At 37.2% G+C, this 17,711-nt stretch overlaps 1 protein-coding gene across 4 annotated transcripts in view; it reads right to left on the bottom strand.

The window, feature by feature from the left end:
* The window catches only part of LOC306855808 (CXXC-type zinc finger protein 5-like), a 28,058-nt gene extending 12,276 nt beyond the window's left edge, over positions 1 to 15,782 (bottom strand). Inside the window, exons 1-2 of one of the 4 annotated variants that reach the window (XM_079394699.1) lie at positions 15,258 to 15,782; positions 2,310 to 3,362 (exon numbers count right to left, since the gene is read on the bottom strand). In XM_079394699.1, coding sequence (XP_079250825.1) covers positions 2,310 to 3,140 — 831 coding nt within the window. In that variant the 5' untranslated portion in view covers positions 3,141 to 3,362; positions 15,258 to 15,782. Of the gene's footprint in view, positions 1 to 2,309; positions 3,363 to 15,025; positions 15,191 to 15,257 lie in introns of those variants that run through there. The other 3 variants (XM_079394697.1, XM_079394700.1, XM_079394698.1) reach the window with 3 other exon arrangements.
* Between the last annotated feature and the right edge of the window lie 1,929 nt (positions 15,783 to 17,711).

The following is a 17,711-nucleotide window of genomic DNA, read 5'->3' as shown; positions in this document are numbered from 1 at the left end:
TTTCTGCTGCTCATTTCAAAGCATATTTTAACAAATCTACGTGTACGTTTAACATGTTGCCCTTTAATTTTTTTTTATTAATTTCTGGTTAAACCATATACCTGAAAAGGTAGAATTTTGATATGTTACAAAAGAGTTGTTGTAAAACTTAATGGTCACAGTAATGTGGTTTTGAAATATGCTGTGGCAAAGCAAAAAAACCTTTTTCAGAAGTAATGCAGTTTTTGTATTTTATGTTTTATCTTCCCAGAAAATTAAACATTTTAATATATGTTGTGGAAAAGCAAATAAACAGAAAAAAAACTATTATTTACCCCCCAAAAATTATAAAATGTATTTTTTTCAATTGAGAAATAAACGCCCAATGTAACATATATGTAACATGAAAAATGTATCATAAACGCCCAATGTGTCATATATGTAACATTACAGTTCTTTCACAAGGAGGGGTTGTATTTCAAAAACAACTGCAGAAACATGTTATAAGTGGTCCATTTGGTTTGTTTTATATGCCCCCATAATTTTCCTATAAGGAGAAATTGGTCTGGGTTCTTATGGGTTAATTACACTACCTGTCTGTTTGTCATGTTTTTGAAATAAGTCTCTTGTGCTCACCAAGCCAGTATTTATTTAATCAAAATGCAGTAAAAACAGTAATATTGTGAAATATTATTACAGTTTAAAAGGACTGTTTTCTGTTAGAATATATTCTAAAATGTAGATGTAATGAAACTGCGATGCATTACCATTTAAAAGTTTGGGGTGAGTTAAGGTAAGTGTTTTTCCTCAAAAGGTAAAAGTGACAGTAAAGACATTTATTTATTCTTTTAATGTCACAAAAGATTTCTATTTCAAATAAATGCTGTTCTTTTGAATTTTCTATTCATTAAAAATCATGAAAAAACTGTATTCTACTCAAAGGTTTTGACAAAAATATTACGTAGCAAACTTAAACATGGATAATAATAACTGTTTCTTAAGCAGCAAATCAGCATATTAGAATGATGTTTAAAGGATCATGTGACACTGAAGACTGGAGTAATGCCTGCTGAAAATTCAGCTTTGCCATCACAGGAATTAATTATAGTTTAACATATAAAATAGAAAACAGTTATATTAAACTACTAATATTTTTGCAATATTATGGTTTTTACTGTATTTTTGATCAAATAACTGCAGCCTTATATTTGTGCATAAAAGGCTTCTTTCAAAATAAGACAAAATGTTACTGACCCCAGACTTTTGAATGGTAGTGTATTTGGTGGTTGGTTAACATTATCCACTATGTGAAAGTTAACTAAAAATAATGCATTTGAATATGAACTAACAATCTGAATACTTCTACAGCATTTATTAATCTAGGCTAATGTAAATTTCTACATATACTGATGCATCTTTAACATATACAAACATACAAAAATAATATATTCATGAATCAACATTAAGATAGATTACTAAGTGCTGTAAAATAGTTGTAGTTCATCACCAAATGCACTAAATATTGTTGATAAACTGAACCTTATAGTAAATTCTTCCATTTTTTTATATGAAATAGCATGCACTGATCATTTACAATAAGACCAGGAATGTGCATTAAGCAAATGGGGTTAATTCTGATTTCATGATGACATTAAAATAAATAATATTTGAAATTTGTCCAGCACAATTCGAACACTATTCTAATTTGGGTATTTGTACAATCCGAACAACTCGGGTTGACCTCGGCAAGAAGAAGTTTGTAGGACCATCAACCCCCACTGATGAGAGAGAGGAGGGGAGGGCTGTTCGTCACTGACACCTGGTGCTCCAGATGACAGCCCTGCGGCCAGATGGATTACGTCGTTCATAAAACTACAAAAACACATACACATCCACGTCCACATCATGCCCACCGCTACATCCTTAAATATACCACCTTGATATTCCATCTCAAAACTGAACTAATGAATGCAGGGACCTATAAAAAGTGGCCATACTGGAGGGCATCATGTCTCTGAGGAGTGTCCTAGTAGTGTCAGGAAGGCAGGATGTGGTAAGAGTGACGTGATGCCACAGTGGGGGGCAGATTAGAACAAACCCCATGGTGCATGTCTGGCCATATCTCCCTCCCCCGCTACTGTCAGTGCCACCTGTCACCCCAAAGCCTCATCTCCCAGCCTAACCCTCAGCAGACACCGGCACCGTGTACAAAGTTCACCCAAATTAGAAGCAAGGAAGGTTATTACACTTTCTGGCCACAAAACATTCTCTCTGTAACATTAGCGAACAAATGCAACTAAGTAAGGTCACAGATTCTCAATATCGTTTACCTCCAGTGCAGCAGATGGTTTCTTCTTGAGCTCCTCGCACTTGCGGAACTTGCAGATCTGGTGGCCCGTTTTGCGGTTCCGGCAACTGCTGCACTGCTCGCAGTTAATCCTGCGCCGGCAAGGTGGGCACATCCCACAGCGTTTCCTTTTCTTCTTCCCGGAGCTAATGGCGGAGGCCAGTTCGCTTTGCACTGGGTACTCCGTCAAGCCGGCCATGTGCAGCGTGCTGTCGGCGAGGAAGACTCCGGCCGGCGTCATGATGAACAGCCCCGGGTTAAAGGGGAAGCCGCCACCGCCCACACCGTACGGGAAGTCTGTGTGACCCCCCACCGTGTCGGCCATCGACGCCCCTTCCAAGTCGACCGTCCCCACCTCGCCCCCGCCCACGCCCACTCCCATTCCCCCCGGCAGCAGCATGTGCTCCATACCCGCCCGCTTGAGCAGCGCAGCTGCCTGGGCAAAGTGCAACAGGCCGTTCTGTCCCTCCAGCACCTGCTCCAGGGTTCGGTCCAGCTTGCTCGGCAGCAAGGCCGAGGCGGAAGGCTGCTGCGACTGTTGCTGGGCAGGCTGGGGCTTGGCCGTGTGGCTCTTGACCTGGCCGTTGTGTTTCAGTCCGTTGGCGGTCTGGGGGCACGCGGCGGTGTACTGTGAAAGGGTGCGAGACCTCTTCAGGCTCTTGCTGAGGGGCTCGCTGATGATGCCGCTCCGGTTGCGGCGTTCGATAACGGGGGTGTCCTCCCCACAACTGCGCTTGTCCTGTTCCGTGTCCTGGTCCTGGTCCTGGTCCTGGGCCTTGGGTGTCCGGCTGCCCTCCGGCTGTCCGCCAGACATGGTCCAGCCCCGGGGTGTGAGCGTGGGAGGGGGACGGGGTTGGGGAGGGGATGGGGGCTGGCGAGGGAGGAGCCAGGCAGCGCTCGCAATCCACTCAGTGCCCAGGTGAGGGTGGAGCCTCCCCTTAACGGGCAAAACAGCCGGCCAATGGCAGGCAGACCCCAATGCCCTCGATTCTAGACTTCAGCCTTCGTCCACATCTTTCTGCCGGCAACCTGTAAACTAAGACAGAAAGAGAGAGAGAGACGGAAAGATGTTGAAAGTGTTCTGATTCTTAAAAGAGGCCTTGACAACAAAAAAGCTGTGACTGAGAACAGTGAGCGGCGATTTGGGCCTTTCTTTCGCATGGCTCCAACATTTTATTGAGTGCTGTTCCGATGCCCCTACTGTGTCTGGGAAATCAATATGTACATTTATCTTCAAATGCTATGTAGACGGAGTAAAGAAAAAATGAGACAGACGTGAACAGTAGCACAGCCAGATGCTGTGACAAAAAGCACCTTGAATAATAAAAAATGGCAAAAAAGTAAACCATGAAAACATTATTTCACAATTAGTCATTTTCCACAGCAAATTGGTTTACTTTTCAGAAAAGCATGACTTACTGTTTCTGTAAAAGATGAGATAGAGTCACTTCACTCAAGGTAAAGCAGACAGTACAACATTTAAAACTATAGGTGATTCAAAAGGTTCTTTTGAATGCGATGCATGATATAAACTCGCAAGTGCGTGTTAAAAAGTCATAATACTGAGATATAAACTCGTAATTCTGAGAACATATGTCTTTTCCCCTCCTCAAAACTGGACTTTAACTCGCAATTCTGACTTTATAACTCGCAATTGCGAGTTTATATCTCACAATTCTGTAAAAAGTTGTCAGAATTGTGAGATAAAAAGTCGCAATAACCTATTTTTATTTTTTATTAAGTGGTGGAAACGGGCTTCCAAAGAACTGTGATATTTCAAACATACTGAAATACTTTAGACGCGGAGCGGTGTTTCTGATATCAGTGAGTGCGGGGTGGAGCGGAGTGATTATTAAATGCTCGAGCGTGGAGGGGAAATTGTTGACGCTCCACTCCGCTCACATACTCTGATCGGACACCGCCACACAAATGTGGCTTTTTGTTAATGACTATCGCAGGATTTTACACAGAGTAACAGCTCACTACCAGTTACAAAATACATTGTAACAGTCAGTCACAGGCAATTCTGGTTGCATTTTTCATCAATTAATATCTTAAATTATCCTTTCACTATGTTCTGACCTAGTGGCAAAATTTGTTTTTTGGCCCGATGCCAAACTTACTTGCCGACCCCTGCCATACACTTTAAGGAACCTGTGTGGAACCATTCAGTCAAAGGTTCCTTAAAGAACGATCTCTTCTTTAACTTTTTATAATGATGATAAAGGTTATTTACGGAATCAAATAAAGAGGTCATTCTACAAAACAGGTGCAATTTGTGTCCCTAAATGATGCATCAGCAATCTATTGTTAAATGACTTCAACAATGAACAGTGTATGCCATCTTTTACTATGTGCTAATACAGATATGTCTCTAAACAAACCATTTTTGTGTGATTTTTCTTTCCACTTCTGGAAAATATCCACATTTTGATAAAACAAAATAGATGGAAATAAAAGCTATTTTGTTTTAATTTGCTCTCTGTATACAGTTTTTATTTTAGTTTTAAAACCCAAGTTATATGTCAACCCTGTTACCATCATGTTTTGTGCCTAAACTAATGACTTCATAAATAAATAAAAAAATTCTTATAAGACATCATATTTTCAAGAAGTTAACTTTCCATTGACACTAAATGTCTCCTCTTTTTATCATTATACTTTTGAGACTAGTCCCCAATTTTAAAATGTCAACCATATTACCATGTTTTTAATAGTAAATAGGTGATAACTGACAAGTGAATGTCTGTAGAATTATCCAAATTTAGTTCTAAGAAGGACATATGTAGTTTCATGACCTTGAGTGCAAGGCTTGTAATGTCCAAAAAAAAAATGTCAACCCTGTTACCTCCCCAAGGGCCTAATTATATCCTAAAGTGTTTTATCCCAGAATAATTAAAATGTATTAACGGTAGCTTAAGATGGCACTGTGTAATTTATTAACACTTTATCTGTTAGAATGTTTAAATTCTCTCAGAAATTTTCTTTTAAAATCACATTAGCAAACTTGAAAAGGTGCCTATTTCGTATCCGAAGAGACCCGCTGTCAATCAAGCAGTGAAATATGAGACACAACAGAACGCCGCTGAATGACTGGACACAGAATTTTACTTCATGACAGAATCCAAACGCCAAAAACTCAACTCTTGTTTTTTTATTGGCTGCCCCCCATCCACAACAGAGACATCCACAAACACAACCCCACTGAGAAAAGCTGAGGAAATGGCCGGGCCAGTCCTTATAAGGGAAACAAAGGGACAGGGAGGGAGAGAGGAGAGGATAGGGGGTGGTGGAGGGGATCTACGCAGTGTGTGGAAATTGGAAGGCCAGAATTAGTGGGAGGTAAAGCTTCAAAGGCAGGAGACCAGCCCCCGCATTCTCCCCAGCTCAGGGGTCTGTGGCGCCAGCGGACCACAGCCAGCCTCTTTCTCTCTTTCGTTCGTTCGCTCGCTCTCTCTTTCTCCTTCCCAAACCAGGGGCCACACTGCACCAGGCTGCTTTACCTCACGCCTGCCAAACCTTCCCCGCCGCACACATCTCTTGCTGGGACAGTGGAAGCACCCAACCTTCACATCCCAAAAGCGCTGAAATTACATAGCAGCGTTTTCATTCAGTATTAGCAGCAATGACTCACTTCCCATCCAAAGCTAAGGAGAAAAACATGTCTCTAATGGACCATGCTAGCTTGCCATGGACAGCCCGTGGTTTCTCTTTTATCCTGGCTTGGAATGGCAATATGGCACATCTCAAATCCGTTCCACTCTTATGGTTGCTGCACCAAGCCAACAGTTGGCCACACACTACCACACGCCAAACGTTATCCTAGCAGCGTGTCGTAGTCCATCCCCATGATGTACACTCTTATCTGTGTTATTGTTTTGTTTTTGCAATTCAGGTTATGATATGCTGTAATCCAAGATCAGTGTATGCTACCATTCAAAAGCTTTCTTTTTTTAAAGAAACGAATACTTTTAATCAGCAAGGCTGCATTAAATTGATTAAAAGTGACAGTGAAGACATATATAATGTTACAAAATATTTCTATTTCAAATACATGCTGTTCTTTTCACCTTTTTATTCATAATTTTCACAAAATATTAAGCAGCACAACGGTTTTCAACATTGATAACAACAAGAAATGTCTCTTGAGCAGCAAATCAGCATATTAGAATGATTTCTGAAGGACACTGAAGACCGGAGTGATGATGCTGAAAATTCAGCTTTGCGATTGCAGAAACAAGTTACATTTTAAAACATATTAAATTAGAAACAAATATTTTGTATTTTGTAGTTTTGTACTGTATTTTGTTATTAAATACATGCAGCCTTGGTGAGCATATTATATTTTTTTCCAAAGCCTTAAAATATCTTACCAACCCCAAACTTTTGTGTAATGTTTAGATAAAGTCAAAACACAAAATGTGTATGAACTAGGCAAAGCGGCCAGTCAGATGGGGTAAGAAAAAGGCAAGGGACAGGTGGTTCAATGTTAGCACTACTTGCCTAATTACTGTTCCCAAAGTAACCATTAGGGTGATGGAAATGGACCCACAAAATGACTTAGCAAATAAGCCCACTGGACATAAATTAATCGATTTGCTTCCTCTTATTTTGAGAAGTTTTTTCCGTTAGGAGTAAATTCAGTCACACAGCTTCCCAGTGAACAGGATGCTATTTGCGGTAAAACGCTACCATTGATCTCAAAGCAAATAAAATGCAAACACAGTGTATAATGGTTACTACGCATTATCAGTTCTCTGTAGTTTGTTGTCTCCATTTGTTCCTGTAGCATATGACCTGTGTTTGCAGAGGTCTCGTAAAAGCTGAAATAAGTGAATTTGTCTGTCGCTACCTCCACATCGGGTCCTGTCAATCATAGTAACCTCTTCAACATCAGGTCCACCTTAAAGTTAAACTATCTTCCAGCTTCTCTGCACCTGTGTCACAGACTTCACTGAAGACTCAAGTCAAATGATGTTTCCTCTGACCCTCGGATTTTATGAACCTATCCATCTACAAATGTGTGACTCCCACATTCTGTCAACCATGCGCACTTCACGCTCTTCCAACATATAGTCTAATAAAGTCACAGATTTTTCGAATTAAGTTAAATTATTGTTATTGCAACACTCTCATTTCTTTCATTCCTCCTTGACAGTATTTTATTTTTCGCCACATATAATTACCGTGCATTTTGCATGTGCATAAATCCATCAAAATGTACTAGCCATGCTATTACAATGACCAGTACCAGCAATTTGTCTGTCCACACTGAACTCCAAACGGCTGCATGATATGGCACAATCTCATAACATATTTCATGTTTAATGCACAGTTATGAAGATATGCTTTTGGAGCAACAAATGACATTTCAAAGCAGTACGAGGCCACAGAAATAGAAATAGGGATGCACAAAATGTACATTTTAGGTGAAATTGATCATATTCATATTTTCAAAGCCAATAAGCAATACATTGGAAAGATACGACCTCAAGATCAATCTACCTATTGTAAGACTGAATGCTCACACTGTAAAAAATAAGTGTAATTTTAACTGTACAATTTTGTAAAAACGCTACTGAAAAAAACTGTTAATAGGTTAACAGTGAGTTCCTGTACTATATAGTACAGGGGAAAACTGTAAAAGATATAACCAGACATTTCATGTAATTTTACAGTAAAATGCTGTTAATTGTACAGTTTTTAGAAGTAAAAATAACAAATCAATGTATAATTTACAATCAAAAACTGCAAACTGATATTCCCAGAATTATCTGCGTGACACTCCACATTCGAAAGTATTTTGTTTAAATAATCATGTTTTTTAATAGTTTTTGTTATCAGTTATGTACATTTTGGTGTTATGTTACATCTTCTGTTGTTTAATGAAAGTTTATTGCATTATTTAAGTATCGTGTGTTACCATCATGGTGTTTTGTGTTTGCATGAATTACTCTCTGCACCTTATATTAGTATATACTTCTGCTTGTGGTGAGTTACTTGTGATGAGCTTTGATTCTCCATGTGGCTTTCTCTTTTACCACCTGCATTATTATGGTGGTTGTCAGTATGTTAAAGGTACAAAACAGATTTTAATAGCAGTGTGTGTTGTTGAATTTAGTGGTAAGTTCCCTGTTTGTAAATTACAGTTTTATACTGTAAATTTTACAGTTTTTCTGTATTTTTTTAAAATACAACTACAGAATGTTTTTTACAGTGCACCTTAAAAGTCCAGATTCAAACTTCACATTGAAAAATGCTTTATATTTTTAAAAAATGTGCAAGAAAATTACATACAGTAATTGAACAGTAAGTTTTTAAAGAATTTTCTTCTGCTCACCAAGCTTGCATTTATTTAATCCACTATACAGAAAAAGCAGTAATATTGTGAAATATTTTTACAATTTAAAATAACTTCTTTCTATTTGAATATATTTTAAAATGTAATTTATTCCTGTGATCAAGGCTACATTTTCAGCATCATTACTCCAGTCTTTTCAGTGTCACATGATTCTTCAGAAATCATTCTAATATGCTGATTTGCTGTTCAAGAAACATTTTATTATTATTATTATTATTATTATCAATATTTAAAACAACTGAGTACATTTTTTCTTTTTTTTCTTTGATGAATATAAATATGCAAAGATCAGCATTTATCTGAAATAAAAAGCTTTAGTAACATTATGCACTACACCAGTCAATATAATTGTTTTTTTGTTGTTAGGGGGATAGAAATTAATACATTTATTTAGCAAGGATGCTTTAAATTGATCAAAAGTAATGATAAAGTAATTTGTAATGTAACAAAAGAATTATATTTCAGATAAATGCTGTTCTTCTGAACTTTCTATTAATCAAAGAAACCTGAAAAATTATACTCAGCTGTTTTCAACATAATAATAATAATAATAATAGTAAATGTTTTTTGAGCAGCAAATCCGAATATTAGAATGATTTCGGAAGAATCGGAGTAATGATGCTAAAAATTCAGCTTTGAAATCACAGGAATAAATTACATTTTAAATAGAAAATCAGTCATTTTAAATAGTAAAACTATTTGACAATATTACTGCTTTTGCTGTATTTTGTATCAAATAAATGCAGGCTTGGTGAGCAGAAGAGAACGCTTTAAAAACATTAAAAATATATATTTTGACTGGTAGTGTAAATATATATATAATTTATATATATCATAATTATAAGCTATAATTTATCATCTTTGATATATCAGCTTTTTAAATATTAAGACAGATAACCAAAAAAAGTCTTTATTGGCTAAAAACAGACTGACTGCTAATATACTGTGCATCTCTAATTGGAAGTGATCAACAAAATGTCCTGTCAAACTTCTCTGGTTGTGCCGAATACGAATGGATTTACACGGAAGAGATCATTTTTATCGCTTGTCCCTTTATCGCATTGCGTCATTTATGTGTCATTACTGAAAAACCCACATTGAGTGACCACTCTTCTGAGCATTGGGTGGCATGTGTTTGTCTTATTGTTTGTGGTCCTAAATGGAAGCCAATTAAATTACAAAATATTCAAGATAGTTCTACTGAGTGTCTAATGTGGTTGATGAAGTCATGAAAATATTGGTGCTTTTACTGGGGTTTGACTTTCATGTTAAAAATGATTTAACAAATGGGGTAGATGACTCAGGGTACAGCAATAGCTGACGCAGATGTGGTGAAGTTCAGGCTCAGCTGAGGGGTTCAAAACTTTTAATACACCTGATTGTGCGCCGCGTTTTAAGAGGTGTATGCCGTACCTCAGGCCACACACTGCATTCTCTCCTTTGCAGCAGCACAATGCCTCACTCACAGATGTAAAGATGGCAAGCCAGACCCCAATGCAATTAACCTAGGCCCATTCAAAAGCATGGTTATGAATGATTGTAATGCTTTGTATTCATTCAAATAGAGCTTGTGTAATCAGACCCTTAACCATGTAATCAGCAGCTCAACAGAGGAAACATAATGACCCATTTATAGCTAATGTGGAATGTCAAAGCTGCGAAATTTTAGAGAAAAAGGCATGAAGTCAGATGAGTCAATAAATAAAGCAAATGAAAGCATAATCAGACTGAGAACAAACTGTCTTAGGCAAGACCATCATTCACAGACAAATTCATCCCGATCTCATCTGTCATATGGTCAGAATCAGTTCAGCTGATTAATCATTCACTGGTTGCGTCTGTCAGTCGCTTCACACGAAATTCAGATATAAATGTAAGAAACACTTTTTTGTTCCATCCTTAAAGTGAATATAATATGATAAATTGGTGTCAGAGATTGTCAAAATACATCAGTCTGATCAATTCAGCTCTCTAGAGTGTTAGTGCGCCTCTTTACTCTTCATAATCAATAATGTTTGACTGGTTAGCAGTGACAAAGTACAGAACGGGGCTGTACTGTAACGGCAATCGGCAATAGGCTATAATACCCCATATGATCTAAAAACAGAAATGAAACCATTAAAAGTGAGGATAGAATATAAATAGCTCTTTCCTAAATCTTTCATTAGCTTACATAAACTACAATATCCTATTTTGTTGATATTAGCCTTTGAGGATATTATTCTTTGATCAAATGGAATGAGTAATGGCCTTGGAATAACAAGAGGGGATTCGTTGTCAACTGGAGGTTGAGAGGTCAAAAAACTTACAGCTGAACAGGAAAAGGCAACTCTGACCAGACAACATGGAAAAGCATGCAAAGTTGAGAGAAATAGACATTGTTGTTGTTTTTCTTCTGCTGTAACGACAGCTGTTAGCATTGATGCTAGCAAACAATGTGGTTGTTGTGTGAAACCAGCAACTAGCTAAACGCTGAAAAAGGCTACTTTTGGAAACTGTATGTGACTAAAAAGTCATCAGTTTTTTTATTGGTATAATATGTGTAAAGGATTTGATGAATTAGAGCAGATGCTAATACTTTCGGAGCTCATACCGTTAAAGTTTGACTGACTCAAGCTATGCTAATGTTCTGATCAATCTGAAACAATCTGTCGCATAGTAATGACATAATGGCACAGAGTAACAATTTTGGGTTTCATCTCTTCCTCTCTCACTGTCTTTGCAGTCAAGAACACTATTAATATAAATATTTCTAAAATATTAAGATGCCAAAAGCAAAATGTGCGTAAATGTGTAAAATTAATCTGATAATGTTGATTTGGTCAGCATTTATTAATTGGATAACTACAATACCCTGGGTGTCAAAAAATATAACAGATAAAAGTTGTGTGGCTGTTATAGCCGCTACACTCATATTCAGCAGAATCATTAATGTACTAAAGCACAAGATAATAGCTATATAAAGATGTGTCTGGAGAGTTTTATGACTGATATCACTACATTAAAAGGAAGGAAGTCCAGTAATGGCTAATTACACCCAAACAGCAATTTGAGAGGATGGTTTTGGAAATATTAAACTTTGCTTCCTGTAAATCCTTAAAATCTTTAAATTATAGGCATAGTTTCTCCTCTAATTTCCATCTGCCATATTCAGCTATTATTTTTCATATGTGACAGTTACAATGCGCCTTTACACATGTTACTGTGTTTTATGTTGGCACTGGTACAAGTTATGAAAATGATATCTCGCCTGATTAACTGGAAGATACATTCAGTATGTCTCCACAGCAGGCTATTTAAACATTTATGTTAACTGACAAAATGTATTAATTTATGCATATTCAGGTTTGCAAGGTCTCTAATGGTAATATGTCATGGGAAGCTGCCTGCAAAGACAGTTTATGTCTCCTCCCTAGGGACAAACACATGACTAATTGGTCCTCCCCTAATTGAATAATAACTCTAAAACAGACAATTCTGCAGTGAACTAGAGTTGTAAGTTTTTAAATTATAAGTTATGTAAAGTATCATTTTGTCATTCTGTGCCCTGTTTAATTGTAGTTTTTATGAAGAAATATAATAACTATCATACATTTTTACCATGATTTACAGAAAAAAATGTCATTCAATGTAACAGTCTGTATACTAAAAAATCTTATCAGGCATATTAGAACAAGAATCATTAGATGACATTAAAAGACTACTTAAGATCACAGTGCAGCCCCAAAATACCAAGTAACTAATTTTAATTTAAAATCTTTAACAATCTTTGCCACTATCCTTCAATGGGTTCAAATGGGTTTTACCCATTTATAAGCAAGATAATAAAATTTAGTATGATCATTAATATATATATTTTAATATTTTAATAAGTACTGGTCAGAATTTTTTTTTTTTCATTTCACCCCATTGGGAAATGTAAAACTTGGAATGGAACTACAAACCTGGAGTTCGTTGAACTATTTTCACTAACACAGTTTATTTAGTAAAAATCAGCATCTATCTATCTATCTATCTATCTATCTATCTATCTATCTATCTATCTATCTATCTATCTATCTATCTATCTATCTATCTATCTATCTATCTATCTATCTATCTATCTATCATCTGCCTCTTTCTATCTATCTATTATCTATCTATCTATCTATCTATCTATCTATCTATCTATCTATCTATCTATCTATATGCTTACAGTCATTATATAGCCTATAAAATACTGTAAACATATATATATATATATATATATATATATATATATATAACCTGTAGCCTATTATGTCTGTTATCTATTTATTTAAAAAATAATAATAATAATAATAATTTGAGTCAAACAGCCAAAAACACTAAACTTCTAATATTTGTCAAATGTCCAAGACTAATTAAAAGTAATGGATAAACTATTGCCATTGAACAGCTGTAGCCTCATAGAGGAGGAAAAAATCACTGAGGTTACTTCGCAACGTCACGCAGGCAGATATCGAGTAATTCAGGTAATGCGGAGTCCAACGTAACATCTCCCTCAAGACACGCACACACCTATCTATCTCCCCCTGCCGCTATCTTTCTTCCTCACACCGCTCCACACACACACACACACACTCACGCATGCATGCTCTCACACGCAAGCACTACACACGCACACACTTCATTTCATTTCATTTTATTAAGGATAACCCCTTGAGATGAAACATCTCATTTTCGAGGGGGTCCTAAAATAACATCAAACAATTACACACAATTACAAACTCGCACATAAAGCTCTTCAGCACATTCAACCAACCAGTCCCTCCTCTATCCAAAACATATTCATATAAACAATATAAAATACTTTCAAAGTATTACAGGAGAGAACCTTATTTGGAAGAAGAAAAAAAAAAACAAAACATTCATATAGAGAAACATTTGCATTGATCACAGGATTGTAAATGAGTTAACAGGGCTGACTTAAAAAGTGAAAAAGAAGAGATGGACCTTAAGGAACAAGGTAAACTGTTCCAATCAGAGGGAGCTTTAAATTTAAAGGCACGTCTTCCAACTTCTTTTAAAGTATTTGGGACAGAAAAAAATAGATGATCAAGGTGTCTCAGGCCATAAGTTGATCTATATGGGACTAAATATTGCTTCAAATAAAAAGGATAATTAAAAAAGATACATTTATAAACAAACTGAAACCAATGTAACTGTCGTCTGGCCTTAGGTGATAAAAGATTCAATTGTTGATACATATGACAATGATGAGTTAGAAACGGACATCTCAACACAAATCGACAGAGACTGTTATAAACAACATTTAAGGGTTTCAGGCATGATTCTGTTGTACTCATATAAACAAAATCAGCATAATCAATAATGGGAAATAATAGCTGAGTTACAAGTCTTAATCTAATCGGTAGTGAGAAACAATTAATTGAACGATATAATAGTTTTAAATTATAGTTTACTCTTCTCACTATAGATTCAATATGAGACCTGAAGGAGAGGCTAGAATCAAGCCAAAGGCCCAAATATTTAAATTTCTCAACATTCTCTTGCGCACGAGATCCAACTGACGTTGACAATAATTAATGTTTTCAGAGCTCGCTCCGAGCGGCGTCCCGAGAATTTGCATAGCTCAAAGTTAAATGCGCTTGAAAACTTCTCCAACTCTTTGCGTCATAGCGAAAGTTAATGACTGGCGATCACACAAACAGTGCGTGCATGAGCGCCGCGCGCTGTCGGCAGCGGACTGCAGCAGTAAATCCCCGCGCGCTCTCCGCGGCGACATTAGCCTGATAATATCCTCTCGGCGAACAATGAAGCGCACATTTTTGGCTAATCTCTCCGTGATGAGTACGACAAATCCCCATAAATCACGAGCGACTAAACAGCAAATTTGAAATACAGTCAAAAAACCCTTTATATTTTACAATATACCGTTATATTAACGGCCACCGCGTTTTAGTAACGCACAGGTGTGCTGCTGCTGTAGACCAAAAGTTCCGCGTCTATAACATAATGCATCATCAACTACAATACCACCTGTCGTTACATGCTGGAGCAACTATCATAAACGTCATCGGCATCATAATTGTACTAGCAAATTATCCAAGAGAGTGTTAAGTTTTACAGCCCACCGCAGCATTTAAATACGATTAGAATTTATATATTCTGTCAATTGATTAAATGTGATACTTGCGTTCCGAAGAACCAAAGCAATATTACTTCCTGGGAAGCGTAATCGCGTTTCCATAAGCAAAATACAGCACAAATCTGCGGGAACGAGTCAATATGGTCCAGTCGCTAAAAATATGAGTCGGATCTTAATTTAATTTGACATTAAAGCGGCACAAAAATACCTTTTGTCTAGACTCAATGATCTGAAACCTGGGTCTCTGCGGTGCCAGTGTACGGTCTGCAGCAGCACGACTGACAATGTACGGCACAATCATTCTCCCGTTCTCCCAGCCAACAAGGTCGTTAGGAAGATGGCATCCCAACTTTGAGTAGACTTCAACAAAGTATGATTCCCCCCCCTTTCGATGTATCTGCATATTTGCAAACACTGGCCCCTTTTTTATTCGCACCTACCAAGGCAGATCCGAGCAGAGGGGAGGGCTTCCACTGTCCGAGCGCCCCTTCTCCAAGCCTGTCGTAGAGATTGATGGCAAAAAGAAGGGAGAAAAAGCTTATTCTCAACTTCCAGAAACCATGTAGCCTTCGACCGAACCGAGCGCGTGAGGAAGAGAATAGTGAATTATTGCTAAACGTACTTTCTGGGAAGCTGAGCGTGTGGGCTCACCAACCTTTCGATTCTCGCAATCCCACCTCTACATCCAGAAGAACATGCAAACACATTTCATAGATTTTTGGAGCTTCACGTAAAAACCGAACTGGACTTTCGGCGACGCTGAGACGGAGAAAACGCACAGATAAACGAGAGACATTTCGCGTCAAGCAGCGCTTCTTTTTGGCGTTAAATGTCGAAGCGGAACGCGTAGGGTGTTTATCGATGCGCACGAACATTTGAAAGATTTGAGGGTTAATGTTACGGACGGAGATTTGTGGCGACTCGGTTCCCCTGTGCACTGTGCAGCCTGTGATTTTTTTTTTCTCAGGAGCAAAAGTTGATATGTCGTCATACCGCTTTAAGACTGAACTTCCCTTCAACACATTCATATTTACCATCAAACAATGTCAGAAGGATGCACGTGGTGACTGCATGACTTTGTAATCTTACTGTTTGGTTTCATTTCGAGATATTTTTGTGTTACTCGGAGTAATATGTTATTATGGAAAAATAAAGTATGTAAGTTCCAAACATGTCTGCGCTTTTTGAGACGTTGTTATGCAAAGTATATAATATTAATATATATATTGTATTCATTAATATTTAGTATCAGTGGAGGTCCAAGCAAATTCCACAGAGATACTAGCAACATCTTATGGGCTGTCATTTTGTTTTAATGCGTGATGCACATTTTTGGTCCAGTTCTGAGGTTATTGAAAAACCCATTAAAGATGCCTTTCATTGTTTCTGCCCCGATAAATAAATAAATAAACACTTTAATACATGACATTCGTCATGTTTTTAATTTGTGAATTAAAGGGATTTTTTTTTTCTTACTTTGATTTTAATTGTTGAGCTTAAAGTAAAAAAAAAAAAAAGACCTAATTCTGTAGCCAAAAAACTTGAGAAAAACAATTCTTGCCATAAGTATAGTATGACACACTATTTTCATGTTATTTGTATAAATTTAGCATTGTTGCTACTGTTAATTTTGGGGGGAAACGTGATATCAAAGTCAGTGTGACATAATCAACATGCAAGTAGCCATTTTGCTGTCATGTGACAAGAAAAATATATAAAACAGGGAGGACCGCTTTAGAGCCCTCATAACTGTAAAGGTCATTCAGTGTTTAAACATATTACTTATTTAGACAATTTATAAAAGGCATGTTTAGGCCAGGTAATATGAAGCATCTTAAAAAAGCCCCAGACTTTTTATCTTACATTTGAGATATTTTAAGAAAACTTTTTAATAATGTTTAAGTTGTAGGCTACAATATAAGTTGTTAAAGATGTGCACACAATGTATTTAATGTGCAAGTAAATAATTGACTTTTTACTAGATTTACCACTTGATATTTAATCATTTATTTTATTATTAGCCTATTATTATAGAGTTATTCGAATTTTTTTTTCTTTAAATAACTAGTAAATCATTTTGTAGAAAGTGGTAGCCAAACCTTTTTTAAATATGAAACCAACATGAAGGCTAATGATTACATTTCTAAAAAACTAGATTTTAAATAAATGTATTTCCTTTTTTATAAACTTGGACATGTTATTGACCCATTAATGTGTGAAATACAAACATATGAATAACTTTTTCTTTTTTAAAATAAATCATGTCTTTTTAAACGTCAGTGCACGTTAGTGACTCAGAATACACATTATACCGCCATGCATAGCGTGGTCTGCTTTGGTAAACAGGGGTCAGCTGTGGTCTTTCGGCTCCTGGTTTCTCTTAGTCCACTCCACTTCTTTTGAATGTCCTGTCTGCTGGCAGGCGGCCAACCGAAGTGTGTGGAAATGACACCGCCAGGGCGGCAGAGATTTTCCTTCATTTCTCTCCTTCCCGATCGCAGACGGGCTGACATTGGCTAGAAAGTGGAGCAGCTCGTCAGGGACAATCAATGCGAATCGATCGAGCCGCGCGGGTTTCAGGCTCCGAGCTGGAAAATAACGCTCGTGTGAGAGAGCGAGAGAGAGAGAGAGAGAGAGAGAGAGAGAGGCAGAGAGAGAGGGAGAGGACAGGGAGGGGATGTGCTACCAATACTCGCCTCTCTCACACACAAATATCGCCTTTACTAAACCCTCATCTCATAGAAGGCGCATCAAAGACAGTTTATTCCTGACGCAAGGATATTTGATCATATTCATCAACATTAAAAGGATATTGTTTTTCCCCAGCTGTCACTATAACGAAACAACACTATGTGGATTGGCTGCAGCTATATGTTTATATTAGCAAGTGTGCC

Source organism: Barbus barbus (assembly GCF_936440315.1).
Source record: "Barbus barbus genome assembly, chromosome: 36".
In the NCBI taxonomy this organism is placed as follows: Eukaryota; Metazoa; Chordata; class Actinopteri; order Cypriniformes; family Cyprinidae; genus Barbus; species Barbus barbus.
The sequence above is the reverse complement of the archived record's forward strand: the minus strand, read 5'-3'. Positions and strand labels throughout refer to the sequence as shown.